At 38.8% G+C, this 17690-nt stretch overlaps 1 protein-coding gene across 1 annotated transcript in view; it reads right to left on the bottom strand.

Moving 5' to 3' along the window:
• Positions 1-1732: 1732 nt before the first annotated feature.
• tp53bp2a (tumor protein p53 binding protein, 2a) overlaps positions 1733-17690 on the bottom strand; it is a 75858-nt gene continuing 59900 nt past the window's right edge. Inside the window, exons 15-20 of the mRNA XM_062058074.1 lie at positions 17084-17690; positions 16112-16249; positions 11023-11156; positions 7733-7899; positions 7454-7653; positions 1733-2611 (exon numbers count right to left, since the gene is read on the bottom strand). The exon at positions 17084-17690 is cut by the window's right edge and continues 223 nt beyond it. Coding sequence (XP_061914058.1) covers positions 2570-2611; positions 7454-7653; positions 7733-7899; positions 11023-11156; positions 16112-16249; positions 17084-17690 — 1288 coding nt within the window. The 3' untranslated portion in view covers positions 1733-2569. The remainder of the gene's footprint in view (positions 2612-7453; positions 7654-7732; positions 7900-11022; positions 11157-16111; positions 16250-17083) is intronic.

Here is a 17690-nt window from a genome sequence, read left to right as displayed (position 1 = left end):
CCTGCAGGTGTGCAGCTTTGAAGCACACAGCGCTGCAGAACAAGAACGTGAACGGATGCAAAATGGACATAAGAAACTTTTTCAAGAAAGTAAGTATTCATCACTGCTTGTAGTAAAATGTATTAGCTCCACTTTACACCAGGTCTGTGTTTGACAAATAAAAACCTGTCTAGCACACTATAGACAACCTCTGTGCACGTCGTACATTTGTTGTTTTGCAGGCAAAAGTTACATTCCCGCTCTAAAACAATGCTGCTACTTAGTCAGCTAGTTAGCCTGAAATGCATCATGAATGTCCTGGTTATTTATAAAGTATAAAGCACTCTTTTTTACCATTTGCTATCTTTGGGGTTACTTCCTTCTGGAGCATCAGCTGTGTTTCTCACGTTACACATTGAGGAGAACAGGAGCTGAGCTCATTCACGTATGACTATCATCAGGAGATAATAATAATAATCACTCCACAACCCCTATTGATCTGTAGGAGTCAGGGCAGAGGAGCACAGAAAGTGAGAGGGGAGAAGCCTCTACTGGAAAGGTGAGTAGGAGAATAATGATACATATAAATAAATATTAAAAATGGCTTATCGATAAGCCACTTGTTTTATTTATTTCTGGGTGGATCATGTTGACTATTGGTCATCCTAATTGTCAATCATTCTGGTGATGTTACGTAAGGACATATATATATATATATATATATATATATATATATATATATATATATATATATATATATATATATATATATATATATATATATATATAATTTCTTTATATAATAGATTGTATTTATAATCTACTTTACATTTGATTCCAAATCTCAAAGTGCTACAGAATTACAACCATTGGCGTTGTTAGGCCTATTTTTGCATTGTAATAAATAAAAAAATACAAAATTGCTTATTGATAAGCCATTTGTTTTATTTGATATATATATATATATATATATATATATATATATATATATATATATATATATATATATATATAAGAAAAACCCAGACACCATCTTTGTAGTCATTTTTGTCCTGCGTGGACTTCCGTCTTCCTTTACAATGAGTGAAGCTGCACGAAACCTTGTGTCTGCAATTGTAAATAATTTAGTTTTTAAGTTTTGTGTCTCTTGTAGAATCTATATAAAGTAATATACATTAGCCTTTTGTTAAAATAATGAAAAAAACATCATTAAATATATTTGTTTTATTGTATTGTTACATTAATAGCTGTTGTATTATTATAGGATGGCTTGTTAAACATTTCATAGGATTTTCAGAGGGAGGAAAAACCAAGACATTCAATATAAAATGTAAAATGAATAAATACATAAAAAGAAAAAGAAAACAAATGGTTAAAAGCCATCGTCCCGGGGAGCATTTCATTTCGTCCCGTGCATTTTTTTTACCGTCCCCGGGACGTCGGGACTACATTAATCTCAAGCCCTGGAAGTTACATTTTATTGTTTGCATTATTTGTTTCAGCATTGCACTTTGAAGATGGTCCCTCAGCTCTTTGACAGTTTTGACTCTTTTTCAGATCAGCAGAATCTACTCTAAGTCTTTCTTATTTAGCCGTTTGTGAAGTTTTGTGCTCGTGCGCTACGTTCGCTCGCATCCTGTGCATCTCCTGGGGGCTAAGCCCCCCCTGTCCTTAAAAGCTAGTGACGTCCTGGAGGATCGCTGTATTATATTTATGCAACCCATAGGGGGCGTCATAGTAATAAAAAAATGACAGTATGACAGCAAAATGCTTGGTACAAAGTATTTTTATTATAAATGTTTAAAATGCTACAGTACATTTGAGGTTATAGTTCATACAGAGGGCGTAAAGAAAACAAACGGTAACAAAAATAAATATATCTGCACGGTGAGATATGTTTTAGGGGAACTTGAAAGGAAACGATGTTAGATGTGACTGAGAAACAGTCAGAGTGATGTGTCTCTCACGGTCGTCAGCCTGGAAATAAAACTGCCCTGGGATCAGTTTCCCCGCCACAAAAACATGTTAGTAGAAGTACAATCTGTGGCGTCTCAGCCCGGTGGTTAAGTCTTGGACGTCATGGGCCACAGACTGAAAACAGCAATGGCTCAAACCCAAAGCATCCTCACCATTTTTGCACCCAGCGATCCATTAGTGACACGTTTTGGAGTCGTTACACCTCCAGTGTTCATAAACAGAGGAGAGGGAGAGAGATTGTCACTGTAACTGAGCATGGTTGACTAATTGACTCAACATTACAATACTGCTTGTTCCGTTTATATCCACAGTTTCCATCACTTTAGGAAACAAAGAAAAAAAAAAAGAAAAAGGAGGGACAAAATAGTGTCAAAAATAAGGAGGGAGTCCCTCTGTTGATGGAGAAAAGTGCCAGTTGGGCCACAAAGTTCATCGTTGATCCTTCATAGTGTCTCGTTATTGCAGCGGTTTCCTTCTCTTGCCGGATTGTTAAAGCCTGTCTGTCTGTGTGTGTGTGTGTGTGTGTGTGTGTGTGTGTGTGTGTGTGTGTGTGTGTGTGTGTGTGTGTGTGTGTGTGTGTGTTAATGCGCATTTTGAAATGTGCAGCGTTCTTCTACGCGAGGCTTCTCTGTCTGGTCTTTATCCTGGGGTACAGCTGCAAGACACAAGACCACTTGTAAAGCAGACTATCAAAATAAAAGAGTTACAGTGTCTCACAAAAGTGAGCACATTTGTCACGTGTTTACTACTTTTTTTTTTTTCTTTTTTTTTTACAACAGTACATATATCTTCTCAAGGGACCACACCATACACATGAAACTTGGACGTAGAGTACATAGTTACTCTCTTTACCGTCTAAAACTTTTATTACTGATGCTTTCTGTTGTTTTTTTTATGTGAAAGATAAGAGACAATACTTGACCTAAAGCTAAATATTATGGATACCACTTCATATGGTCCCAAAATCCTTTGTGACACATATTGATTGATTGATTGATTGATTGAGACTTTTATTAGTAGATTGCACAGTGAAGTACATATTCCGTACAATTGACCACTAAATGGTAACACCCACATACGTTTTTCAACTTGTTTAAGTCGGGGTCCACTTAAATTGATTCATGATACAGATATATACTATCAGATATATACTTACATCATAATACAGTATTTTCTGTCTCTGTCTTTTATGGCAGCTAATAGGTCCGGATTCATCCATGGTTCAGATCCTGACTGTTTTCCCGGGAGCCATGTCATTTAGTATCTTTAGGAACGCTGTTTTGAAGCGATCCCAAGCAACATCGACCAGGTTGCTCCCGAGCACGGGGGACCCAGTCCCACTCATCTAATTTTAAATTGAAATTATCACTGGAGTATTTTTTAAGGGATCTGGATTGGGCTGTTATGTGGCCATTGGCTTTGGGTTTAGCTATTTTGCGGGTGCAGAAGGTTAGATAGTGGTCGCTAAGACCACAGATCATGACCCCACTATTTTTTTACTTTAGGCCGGTCTGAAGTGAGAATAACACTACCTACACCCTTGTAGGTAGTGTTATTAGCTGGGAAAGACCGTGTAGATTACAAAACTTGCACACGCACACTGCAAAAACTGAAATCTAAGTGAGATTAAATATCTCAAATAAGGGTGATATTTGCTTATTTTCTGTCCGATAAGATAATTCTTCTCACTAAGCCGATTTTATGTTAGAGTGTTTTACTTGTTTTAAGGGTTTTGGTCCTAAATGATCTCAGTAAGATATTACAGCTTGTTGCTGAGATTTGATGACCTATATTGAGTAAAACATGAAACTTGAAACTAGAATATCAACTGTTGCAAAGCTGTGTCATCAACACTCACCAGTAGAGATGTCCGATAATACTTGTCAACTTAATCATTCAAAACATCAAACAATAACGATGTGGCAGAAAATTAATGGCAAAATAAAGCGAGTGTATAACAGTAAGAAAGAGTAAGAGTAAGGTCAAAAAACTATGTGGCTCGATTCCACCATACCTGACTGCCATTACCCATAAAACATTGTGTCCAAACCATATTACCACACGGATCCTTCCGCCATATATGCAATTAAACAGTTACATAATCGTCACTATATTAAAGCAGTATAAAATAGTACGTCATCAAATTATTCAGACAGATGTAATAATTACAAATAAAGTGTACCTTTATAATTATTCTAAGCATGCAATATATACATTTTCGTGTTATGCAAATAAAGTAAATTTTGGCTGAATAAACATAAAGCACCTTCTATAAAATGTAAATGAACTTAAACAGCATTTAGGCTCCTACAAAAATAGATTATCTTTGAATCTCAGTAAAACTAAAATTATGCAAGGAAACCAAATGTTGGATCTAATAATAGATGAGAAAATGAACTGGAAATCTCATTAAAATATACAACAAAGTGGCAAGAATTATGTCAATAATGAATAAAGCAAAAATGTGTTCTGGACCAAAAATCCCTCCATATTCCTCTACTGTTCGCAAGTGTTACGATATCGAAGTTATTGTGCAGAAATATGGGGAAATATCTGCAAAAGTACACTTATTCACTTACCATGTAACAAAAAAGAAAGATCAGTTATAATTAGAGAGGTCCGATAATATCGAACTGCTGATATTATCGGCCGATAAATGCTTTAAAATGTAATATCGGAAATTATCGGTTTCAAAATTATCTGTATTGGTTTCAAAAAGTAAACTTTATGACTTTTTAAAAGGCCGCTGTGTACACGGACGTAGGGAGAAGTACAGAGCGCCAATAAACCTTAAAGGCACTCCCTTTGCGTGCCGGCCCGGTCACATAATATTTACAGCTTTCCTCACACACACACAAGGCATACTTGGTCAACAGCCATACAGGTGACACCTGTATGAGGGTGACCATATAAACAACTTTAACACTGTTACAAATATGTGCCACACCGTCAACCCACACCAAACAAGAATGACAAACACATTTCGGGAGAACATCCGCACCGTAACACAACAGAACAAATACCCAGAACCCCTTGCAGCACTAACTCTTCCGGGACGCTACAATATACACCCCCTGCTACCCCCTACCCCTACCTCAACCCCGCCCACCTCCACCTCCACCTCCTCATGCTCTCTCAGGGAGAGCATGTCCCAAATTCCAAGCTGCTGTTTTTAAGCCTGTTAAAAAAAAGAATGCACTTTGTGACTTCAATAATAAATATGGCAGTGCCATGTTGGCATTTTTTTTCCATAACTTGAGTTTACTTATTTTGGAAAACCTTGTTACATTGTTTAATGCATCCAGCGGGGCATCACAACAAAATTAGGCATAATAATGTGTTAATTCCACGACTGTATATATCGGTATCGGTTGATATCGGAATCGGTAATTAAGAGTTGGACAATATCGGAATACCGGCAAAAAAGCCATTATCGGAGATCTCTAGTGCTTAGTACCCACTGAAAACATGGCAAGCTTGACCACCACGTATGTTCAATGAGCTAAATGTGACGTTATCGGACAACTCTACTCACAAGTATAAAACTACTTTTTTAAAGTAATAATTTCTTACTTCAAGCATGAAAAAAAAAAATCATGATGCCGAGCGCAATTCTTTATGTCAAGATAATGGCACTAGCATTTACTTCATTTAAGAATATTTTTCAACATATTGAGAAAAAAAGGGTTTATATATATATTTTTTCCTACCAAGAAAAGTGCACTTGTTATTAGTGAGAATATACTTATTTTAAGGTATTTTTGGGTTCATTGAGGTTAGCTCATTTGACTTGTTTTGGAAAGTCTTGACAAGCCGAATTTTCTTGTTCTATTTTCAGATAATTTTGCTTAGTTCAAATAAAATACCCCTCATTGTTGTATTTTTTTTCCTTGTTTTTGAACACTGACTTTTTGCAGTGCACAAACTCATTTTAATCAGTCTTTTTGCTCACGATAAGCTACCGTATTTTCCGGACCATAAGGCGCACCGGATTATAAGGCGCACTGCCGATGATGAAAGCTCTATTTTTGATCTTTTTTCATATATAAGGCGCACCGGATTATAAGGCGCATTAAAGGAGTCCTATTATTTTTATTTTTTTCTGAATGTAAAACACTTCCTTGTGGTCTACATAACGTGTAATGGTGGTTCTTTGGTGAAAATGTTGCATAGATTATGTTTTACAGATCATCTTCAAGTCGCTTTCTGACAGACGCTTCAGGATGCGCCGTTTTGTGGGCGGTCTTATTTACGTTTATTGTGAAAGGGGGGGAAATGTGGTCATACTCGAGGGCCTGTATGGTGTCATTCCTGGCCCAGATTGGGCCCGCCGAGCCGCCAGTTGAATGGCCCTGTTGTATGGGGACACACCTACTAAATAGTGACAAAGTTGCTTATTTGGCAACGATGATCCTTCCTGCTACGTGTTCTTATTCTCTGGCAGACCAGGTGTGTATGAAGTGTGTTAAGCAGTTTTGATGCCATCTACTGGACGGAGTTGGGATTCACAGACATTTTAATGCGTTCATGAGCTAAGGTAAAAAAAAAAAAAGATTTTAAGTAGTGAATTGTGAAGTGAATGATATTTATATAGCGCTTTTCTCTAGTGACTCAAAGCGCTTTTACATAGAGAAACCTAATATCTAAGTTACCCAAGGACACAACGGCAGTGACTAGGACACGGGTGTTCAAAGTGCGGACACTATTAGCTGCGGGCCATTTGCGGCCCGCAGCTAATAGTTTACCGGCCCGCCACACGTTCTGGAAATGCTATTGCAAAAATTTTTTAAAAATAAAAAAAAAGTGGAATGAGGTGAAATCTGACTAGAAAAAGTTGCAATGTTGACACAAAGCTGCCATGCAGGCTGTTTTTTTTTCTTTTTTTGCCATTTCTTTAAAAAAAAAGAAAAAAAGAAGTCAAAGTTATCATGAATTATTGACCCATTCAAGGCTCCAATTACTTCAAATATTTAACTTTAAAACATACTTGCCAACCTTGAGACCTCCAATATCGGGAGGTGGGGGGTTGGGGGCGGGGAGAGTGGTTATTTACAGCTAGAATTCACCAACTCGAGTATTTCATATATATATATATATATATATATATATATATATATATATATATATATATATATATATATATATATATATATATATATATATATATAATAATTTGACTTGGTTTTTTTAACATTTTAATGACTTACACCCTTTATGGTCCCCGGGAGCCCTAAAGGTAAAAAAAACAAAATCCATATATTTTGTTATGGTTTGAAAATGAAAAATATCAAAATGGCCCCCGCATGCTTTCATTTTTTCCGTGTGCGGCCCTCAGTGGAAAAAGTTTGGACACCCCTGGACTAGGATAACGGAAGCGGGGATCAAACCTGGAACCCTCAAGTTCCTGGCACGGCCACTCTATCAACCGAGCTATACCACCCTGTACATTGTTATGCTTTTGCAATATTGTCCCTTGAGATAACAACAACATGCTTACCCCAAGAAGGTTGCGGGGAATGTAGCCCTCGTTGTCTCCGAGGCGTGCCCACCACCACTCAATCTCGTCCTCGTCCTCCCTGCGGATGACCGTCATACAGTCGCCCTCGCGGAACGACAGCTCGTCGGGGTTTTCCCCCGTGAAGTCCCACAGGGCGTAGACCACCCCCCTGTTCATGATGCCCATCTTCTCTTGAACACCTAGCCGCGTACACAAAACCACGCTTAGGTTGACACGCCCGTGCAGGATAAAGAGTAGGAATGGGACATTCCCACTGACCGTAGAGGAACTGGGAGCACTGGGTGTAGCCTTCCTCCATCTCCTCGCATTTATCGGCCGCCGTCTGCATGTCGCTGTATGTCGTATTGAAGACGGCCGCGGCGGATTCCACCAAGAACTTGCAGACTTGCACGTTGTTGCAGGAGGCGGCGCAGTGAAGAGGCGTCCTGACGAGTCCAAAAAAAATGATTAAAAAGGTGAGAGGGAGAGAAAATACATTTGGAAAAATCCTTCAAAATATGCTTCCTAAGTAGCACTTAAACTCGGAGGTTGAATTATGAAGAGAATAGTTTTTTGGCCAAGAGTTATTTTCTTATTGACCCTCGACACGTTCGGAAAATTATATAAATTAATTATTGAGGTATATTAGACTATTTCTTTGTCACCTGTAATACAAAAGCAAAGTTGTTTTCCCCCCCAAATAACTTAGAATATACTGATGCATTGAATTGGTGTTACTATTAGAGATGTTCGATAATGGCTTTTTTGCCGATATCCAATATTGTCCAACTCTTAATTACAGATTCCGATATCAACCGATACCGATATATACAGTTGTGGAATTAACACATTATTATGCCTAATTTTGTTGTGATGCCCCGCTGGATGCATTAAACAATGTAACAAGGTTTTCCAAAATAAATCAACTCAAGTTATGGAAAAAAATGTGGAACACTCTCCCTGACCACCTGAGGGCACCTCAGACTGTGGATGCTTTTAAAAAAGGCTTAAAACCCCATCTTTTTAAAAAAAAAAAGCCTTTTTATAGATTTTTATAGATATGCATGCTGGTTCTAGCTATTGGGCTGTTTCTAGTTTTATATTTTATTTATTTTTATTATCTTTTATTATTACTTCTTTTTTTTTTTAACACTGTGGCACTTTGAGGTTGTTTGCTCAACGTAAAGTGCTTTTTACAAATAAAATCTATCATTATTATTATTAAATAACTGCCATTTTTATTATTGTAGTCACAAAGTGCATTATTTTTTTAACATGCCTCAAAACAGCAGCTTGAAATTTGGGACATGCTCTCCCTGAGAGAGCATGAGGAGGTTGAGGTGGACAGAGTTGGGGGGGGTAGGGAGTAGCGGGGGGTGTATATTGTAGCGTCCCAGAAGAGTTAGTGCTGCAACGGGTTCTGGGTATTTGTTCTATTGTGTTTATGTTGTGTTACGGTGCGGATGTTCTCCCGAAATGTGTTTGTCATTCTTGTTTGGTGTGGGTTCACAGTGTGGCGCATATTTGTAACAGTGTTAAAGTTGTTTATACGGTCACCCTCAGTGTGACCTGTATGGCTGTTGACCAAGTATGCCTTGCATTCACTTGTGTGTGTGAAAAGCCGTACATATTATGTGATTGGGCCGGCACGCAAAGGCAGTGCCTTTAAGGCACACCCCCAATATTGTTGTCTGGGTGGAAATCGGGAAAAATTCGAGAGAATGGTTGCCCCGGGAGATTTTCGGGAGGGGCACTGAAATTCGGGAGTCTCCCAGGAAAATCGGAGGGTTGGCAAGTATGACTGGGAGACGCAACTACTCTGTACTTCTCCCTACGTCCGTGTACCACTCCGTACAGCGGCGTTTTTTAAAAAGTCATACATTTTACTTTTTGAAACCGATACCGATAATTTCCGATATTACATTTTAAACCATTTATCGGCCGATAATATCGGCAGTCCGACATTATCAGACATCTCTAGTTACTGTGCAAAATTAGGGTTGTCCCGATACCAATATTTTGGTACCGGTACCAAAATGTATTTTGATACTTTTTCTAAATAAAGGGACCACAAAAAATGGCATTATTGGCTTTATTCTAACAAAGAAAACGTACGGTACATTAAACATATGTTTCTTATTGCAATCCAAGAACAATTCTGTCCGTAAATAAAATAGTAAACATACTAGACAAATTGTCTTTTAGTAGTAAGTAAACAAACAAAGGCTCCTAATTAGTCTACTGACGTATGCAGTAACATATTGTGTCATTTCTCATTCTATTATGTTGTCAACATTATAAAGGACAATCTGTAAAATGGACCTCTAAAGGCTTAGTGGCCACATGCGTGGACAGCACCTTTTAGCTCTTATTTCCAAAATTGTGTACACTACTGAATTGGGGTCTTATGGCCGCTTATGTGGACACTTATACTGCCATCTGGTGGTGTCAGAAGAGTATAACATACAATGGAATTTGGAGAAAAAAAAGTATATTGCCATCTGGTGGTGTCAGAAGAGTATAACATACAATGGAATTTGGAGGAAAAAAAGTGTAAAAATAAGAATTAGCATGTCACTAAACATGAAGTACACGTTTGTGTACTTATGGACTAAGTACATCATATCAAAAGATGATTCTTAGTTTTTATTCTAATTAGGGTCCAATATGCCCAAATAACAAAGAGAAATAAAAAAAGCATGTGAACAAACAGCTTGGGCCTTAAGAGGTTAAAATAAAAAGGTGAAATAACTGAAAATATGTTTTGTATTCTAGTTTCTTCAAAATAGCCACCCTTTGCTCTGATTACTGTTTTGCACACTCTTGGCATTCTCCCGATGAGCTTCAAGCACACCTGTGAAGTGAAAACCATTATAGCCACCCTTTGCTCTGATTACTGTTTTGCACACTCTTGGCATTCTCCCGATGAGCTTCAAGCACACCTGTGAAGTGAAAACCATTTCAGGTGACTACCTCTTGAAGCTCATCGAGAGAATGCCAAGAGTGTGCAAAGCAGTAATCAGAGCAAAGGGTGGCTATTTTGAAGAAACTAGAATATAAAACGTGTTTTCAGTTATTTCACCTTTTTTTTTGTTAAGTACATAACTCCACATGTGTTCATTCATAGTTTTGATGCCTTCAGTGACAATCTACAATGTAAATAGTCATGAAAATAAAGAAAAGGCATTGAATGAGAAGGTGTGTCCAAACTTTTGGCCTGTACTGTACTGTACATACCAGTTAGGATGATCATTTAAAAACAAAGTATTTTTGTAACACATACAAATTAATAAACTCATGTGCTGAAACTGCAGTTGTTGTGATTCATTTCCTCTGCCCTCAATGCAAATAATTATATGATAATAAAATTATTATGCTATCCCAATATCTACTATTACTGGCTATAATGCAAGCAATTTGACACAATTAGAAAAGTACATTGATTATTAATGACTTTTTAAATACTACACCTATGTCTAAGAATTTGTTTTGTTTTAGTTGTCTTAGTTTTTTTGTACTTTTTGATTACCGTGGCTAATTGTGCAGGATGACAAGCAACCTCGACTCACCATCCGTCGCTGTCTGCAGCGTTGACGTTGACGCCGAACTGAACGAGAAACTTGACGATCTCGGTGTGTCCGGCGCAGACCGCGTTGTGTAGTGCAGTGATGCCTTCATCGTTGGGCTGGCTGGGGTCCTCCACCTGGGTTTAGGAAATCAAATGGAATTTAATAACACAACTAAATTAGAAAACAAATAAAACACCGTATTTTCCAGACCATAAGGCGCACTGCCGATGAATGGTCTATTATCGACATTTTTTCATATATAAGGCGCACCTATTTTTGTTCTAAATGTAAAACACTTCCTTGTGGTCTACATAACATGTAATGGTGGTTCTTTGGTCAAAATGTTGCATAGATTATGTTTTACAGATCATCTTCAAGCCGCTTTCTGACTGTCTCTTCAGAATGAGGCGTTTTGTGGGCGGTCTTATTTACGTGGCTCACCTTCGACAGCGTCTTCTCCCCGTCATCTTTGTTGTAGCGGTGTAGCGTGCAAGGACGGGAGTGGAAGAAGTGTCAAAAGATGGAGCTAACTCTTTTAATGACATTCAGACTTCACTTCAATCAATAATGGATCCGCCGGAAACAACAACAAGTTCCCGTGAAAAACCGTCCGACCGGAACTCTCTAATAACTAAAGTTCCTTGGGTGAATAACGTAAACTCACTGCACCGGTATGTTTTAGCGCTTTCATGGCGAGTTTACTGACAGATATAAGTAAGAACTTTACACTACTTTATATTAGAAATGGCAACAGCGGAGGATGAATGTCCCATAACAAGAAGATAGAGAAAAAGAAGAAGCTTATCGACTACGGCTTCGGCAAAGACTACAAAGGCGGACGCGCGCAACTTTTCAGGATTTATGCAGATCCCAAATACAGATCAGCAGGTACCAGAATGTAAGAAAGTTGCTTGTGTATAATATTGCAAAACAAAACGCCAGATAATATGTCTTACCTTATACACACACACCATAATAATACTCATATGTTGAAGCACAGTACAATCCATCAAGCGGTGCGGCTTCATAGCTTACCAAAGTCGTACTAAAACATTTTGATAGATTTTTGAGCGCCGTGTGTAATGTTCTATATTTTCAATGGAACATATAAAATGTTGGTGGTGTTTACTTGAGTCATACTGTCATCATATTGCAGTCTACACGTGTCTCTTATTAAAGTTAAAGTTAAAGTACCAATGACTGTCACACACACACTAGGTGTGGCGGAATTACTCTCTGCATTTATGTTTGACTGCCATAGACTGGTCACACTTATCATTACACCATGTACCAAATAAAATTGCTTCGAGGCCGGTAAGCAAAACCAGAATTATTCCGTACATTAGGCGCACCGGGTTATAAGGCGCACTGTCAAGTTTTGAGGGGAAAAAAAGGGTTTTAAGTGCGCTTTATAGTCCGGAAAATACAGTAATCTAATAATCCATTGTATTTATACAACACATTTATAGACGCCTTAAAGCAATGTTCATTTTGTTGACTAATAATTTCCATCTTAGTTATCCCTGACTAAAATGAGATGATAACTAATCAAAACAATTGCACATTGACAAAGACTACAAACTCTAATGACTGTTTAGTCAACAAATATAAACAAGACGAAAATGTTGAGAAAAAAGAAATTCAAACATATCTCATTTTGTCTTGTAGATGGGTTGGACAAATTTGGAATGTATCCAATCAGAGTTCTGTATTTTTCGGAGTATAAATCGCACCGGAGTATAAGTCGCACCGGCCGAAAATGCATAATAAAGAAGGAAAAAAACATATAAGTCGCACTGGAGTATAAGTCGCATTTTTTGGGGAAATGCATTTGATAAAACCCAACACCAAGAATAGACATTTGAAAGGCAATTTAAAATAAATAAAGAATAGTTAACAACAGGCTGAATAAGTGTACGTTATATGAGGCATAAATAACCAACTGAGAACGTGCCTGGTATGTTAACGTAACATATTATGGTAAGAGTCATTCAAATAACTATAACATATAGAACATGCTATACGTTTACCAAACAATCTGTCACTCCTAATCGCTAAATCCCATGAAATCTTATACGTCTAGTCTCTTACGTGAATGAGCTAAATAATATTATTTGATATTTTAGGGCAGACCTGGGCATTCTGCGGCCCGCGAGCCGCATCCGGCCCTTTGTGCGTCCCTGTCCGGCCCGCGTGAGGTCAATTATAAATTACAAAATAAATTTAAAAAAGTATCTATGTCGAGTGTGCAATACAACGGTGCTGCTTTTGTTTTGAAAATCGTTATTTGTATTACTTCCGTGTGGACGTATGCGTGTGCGTGATTGTGAGTGAATGTGAACAGCTGCAATCATTAATTACAACATAAAGTTGAAAAAACGTCTATGTCGTGCGCGCAATACAACTGTGCTGCTTTTATTTTGAAAATTATTCTTTATGGGCGTGTGTCCGTGTGTAACCTGCGAGTGAAGGTGCACATGCAGCGACAAGTGATGCACGGTTTACACCCGAGACGCTAAAAAGAGAAAAGTTGATGAAGAATGGCGTGTTTCCAACAAGACATGGACTGCCATGCAACATTCCCTCTAAGGTGCGTACCTGCGCAATTGCGCACTGCTAGCGTCTGCTGCGCGCAGCAAATATATGCCGCGCACCAAATCAAATCCCATCTGAATTCTATACAAAATAAACATATTTATTCTATGTAATTTTGCAATGCAACTTTGAGTGACAGTGACAACAAGCGGCCCTAACGGTGTTCGTCAACACCGTTCAATTGAACACCGTTCAATTATTGTAACGTCTATCGAGATGCTTCGAGGACAGGAATTATGTATTATACTTATACATAAGTAAAACACTTCTATCTGGAAAAACTAGTCATTTTCTGCCGTACAAACCAGGCCAAAACCAACTTGTCATCTGTCACCAACACGCATAGCACTAAACCACTGGTGCGTTTATGGCCACACAAAAAGTCGGACAACTCAAAACACCACACAAAGTTACACTATGACTCCTCAGTCATACGTGTGCTTATTTTACTGTCATTTATTATTAATGTTAATTTATTTATATTAGTCATGGAATGCTGTTAAACACACTATGTTGAAGTATTACTATTATTATTAATTATTATTATTATTATTATTATTATTTATCTTACGGTATATATCAAAAATAATATTGAGCAAAATTTAATTGAAATATTGTCGATGTGGCCCTCCAGCAGTGCTCGGGTTGCTCATGCGGCCCCCGGTAAAAATTAATTGCCCACCCCTGTTTTAGGGTAATGTGTTAATACTTTCACACATAAGTCGCTCCTGAGTATAAGTATAAGTATAAGTAAACCATGAAAAAAACTGCGACTTATAGTCCGAAAAATACGGTACTTTGAGCAGTGCATGAGAGCGGGGCCGGGAGTGAGTTACGAGGGAGATCCAATCAGATTTTTTTTTTTTGTGTGGAATAGGCAAGATACCTTTGGGGAATTTTGGGGATTTTTCACAACCAAAGCAATACTATGCATTTTAATAAGTTCCATATCATAATATGTGTACACCTGGGAGAGAAAAGAGGACACTTTTCACTTACGATGCTATGACGCAATCAGCAGGCGAGTCAGCGGGACGTCAACACAATTGTAAGTTAGCCAACGCTAATACTTACTACCTTACTGTTACTATATGGACTGCTGGTATGCTTTACTAACTTTACACACATTTGCTGTGCTAATTGGGGACGGTGTGGCGCAGTTGGGAGAGTGGACTGCTCTTTGACTGGCACTTGCTCGCCAGCTTAAATGTTTGCATGAAAACAATAGACATTAACGTATTTCCCCATTCAAAAACAACATACCCCAATCTAAACTTACATAAACACATTACTGTCTAATAAAGTAAGCTATTCATTTGTTCTCATTGAACCTACAAACTATGCTCTCTTAAAACAGAGGGATCGTTCTAATGCTTGTATTCCGACACGTGACTTCTCCTCATTCAATGTGTTTTCTTTATTTTCATGACTATTTACATTGTAGATTGTCACTGAAGGCATCACAACTATGAATGAACACATGTGGAGTTATGTACTTAACAAAAAAAGGTGAAATAACTGAAAACATGTTTTGTATTCTAGTTTCTTCAAAATAGCCACCCTTTGCTCCGATTACTTTTTCGCACACTCTTGGCATTCTCTCGATGAGCTTCAAGAGGTAGTCACCTGAAATGTTTTTTTGCACTTCACTGGTGTCAAGAATAGACTGTGGAGTTTCAGTGAAAGCTCTCTTTTTCTGGCCATTTTGAGCGTTTAATTGACCCCACAAATGTGATGCTCCAGAAACTCAATCTGCTCAAAGGAAGGTCAGTTTTGTAGCTTCTCTAACGAGCTAAACTGTTTTCAGATGTGTGAACATGATTGCACAAGGGTTTTCTAATCATCAATTAGCCTTCTGAGCCAATGAGCAAACACATTGTACCATTAGAACACTGGAGTGATAGTTTCTGGAAATGGGCCTCTATACACCTATGTAGATATTGCACCAAAAACCAGACATTTGCAGCTAGAATAGTCATTTACCACATTAGCAATGTATAGAGTGTATTTCTTTAAAGTTAAGACTAGTTTAAAGTGATCTTCATTGAAAAGTACAGTGCTTTTCCTTCAAAAATAAGGACATTTCAATGTGACCCCAAACTTTTGAACGGTAGTGTAAATAGTCATGAAAATAAAGAAAATGCATTGAAATAAGGTGTGTCCAAACTTTTGGCCTGTACTGTATCTTACTATTCAACTAAACTTAATCTGACTAAAATGTTGCAAAATTTAGTCGACTAAAATAAAATTAAACTATCCATCCATTTTTCTACCGCTTGTCCTAAATCAATTTAAATGACTTAAGTTTGACTAAAAGACATTTTCGTCAAAAACTATGATTAAAATTTTATTCAAAACTGTTGTCAAAACTAACACTGCCCAAAAGATGTTAATGATAAATATAAGCAACACAAAATCATATTCAAAAGTATAAATCCAAACAAAGGTTGCAGTTTTTTTCCCAAAGTAAGAAAAAGTGTCGAGAAATATTCACCTCGTAGATGATTCTCTGGACCAGGTCAAACTCTCCCTCCAGAGAGGAGTCCAGCAGCAGAGCCAGGGGGTTGAACTTCACTCTCATGCTGTGGCTGATACGTTCCGAGCCGAGCTTGCGCAGGTTTGTCCTCTTCCCCTAAAGACACAACCATAAAACATGGGTACTGCAGCAAGAAAGAAAGCGTCCACTCCGCGTTGCGTTCCCTCTCGACTGAGAGGAGGAGGGATGTGATTTTTTTTTTTTTTTTGCATTGTTAATCCAAAGCTTTAAGAAACAATTTCACCTCTCCATTACGCAACCTGATTAGGTACAGAGCTCGAGGTGTTTGCCCAGATAAACGGGCCATAACATTGATTTCTAATTGGTCGCCTTTTTGGGGTAAAACCTACAAGCCTTATTGGAAATCCTCTGACGGTCGGATTAGGTGAACGTGTAAACTACCGGTGTTTATTTTTAAACGCAAAGTCCGCCTTAGTGAATAAGACAGAGTGTGGAAAGTGGGGTGAACATGTACTTAGTCTAAGTAGAATTAGGCCCATTTCCCGCAAACAACAGTAGCAGTGTTTGATGGGGCTTATCCAATTATATAACGTGGACCCAGGTTGACAATTCATGGCCTGTTCCTGTGGAACCAACATGTGAAGGGATTTCAAAACAGTGTTTTTCCATTAGTGCCACTTCATTGGTTTTTCTACACATCCATAAGTTGTACAGTCCTAGGGCTGGACAATCAATCAAATTTTGATTTCGAATATGGCTTCTCACGATCATAAAAATATCCATCGATCCATCTTCTTCTGCTTATCCGAGGTCGGGTCGCGGGGGCAGCAGCCTAAGCAGGGAAGCCCAGACTTCCCTCTCTCCGACCACTTCGTCCAGCTCTTGTGTAATTAATTGTGATAATCAAATAATCACCCGGCCCTCCCAATCAAACCTTGACTGTATTAGAAAGGGCAAAGAGATTCTTACCGGGGGCAAAACGACTTGACCGGTGACCTCTGGCGCTTTCATATTAAAGGTGTCCTCTCCTAAGGTGTCCTGCTCTCCTCCGCTGGGGTACGGAGGCGGTGGGTAAGGGGGGAACTCTTCCAGAAAGCCCTCTGGAGGTGGCGGGGGTATGTTGGGGAGGGTGTCCTCCAGACCAGCAGATGGCAGCGGTGGGAAGAGCGCGTCCTCTGGCCTGGGAGCAGGGTGTGATGGAGGAGGAGGGGGGATGATGTCTTCATTGTCAAAAGCAACGATTATTAATGGTGGTCTGGGTTGTTCTGCTGGGGATGGAACGTGGACATGTTGTCCCTCCCCCAGAACATCGGACTGGTGGTTCTCCGCATCACTCAGAGGTCCTGGAACGTGAGGCCCCACAGATATCTCTCCCTCCTTCTCCGCCTCACCAGGGAAGATGGGAGTGCCCGGTGTGTTCACTGTGGTCTCCATAGCTGCCAGGGTGGTTTTCTGGTAGAGAAGCTTCTGGATGTTTGGCCCAGCAGGTCCCTCAGGCTCCGTAATGGAGCTGCGCTTCTTCAGGGGCCTCGGGGCATTGTAGAGCTTCTTCCTCAGAGCTTCAAGATCTCCATCA

This window comes from Entelurus aequoreus, linkage group LG09 (genome assembly GCF_033978785.1).
Source record: "Entelurus aequoreus isolate RoL-2023_Sb linkage group LG09, RoL_Eaeq_v1.1, whole genome shotgun sequence".
In the NCBI taxonomy this organism is placed as follows: Eukaryota; Metazoa; Chordata; class Actinopteri; order Syngnathiformes; family Syngnathidae; genus Entelurus; species Entelurus aequoreus.
The sequence above is the reverse complement of the archived record's forward strand: the minus strand, read 5'-3'. Positions and strand labels throughout refer to the sequence as shown.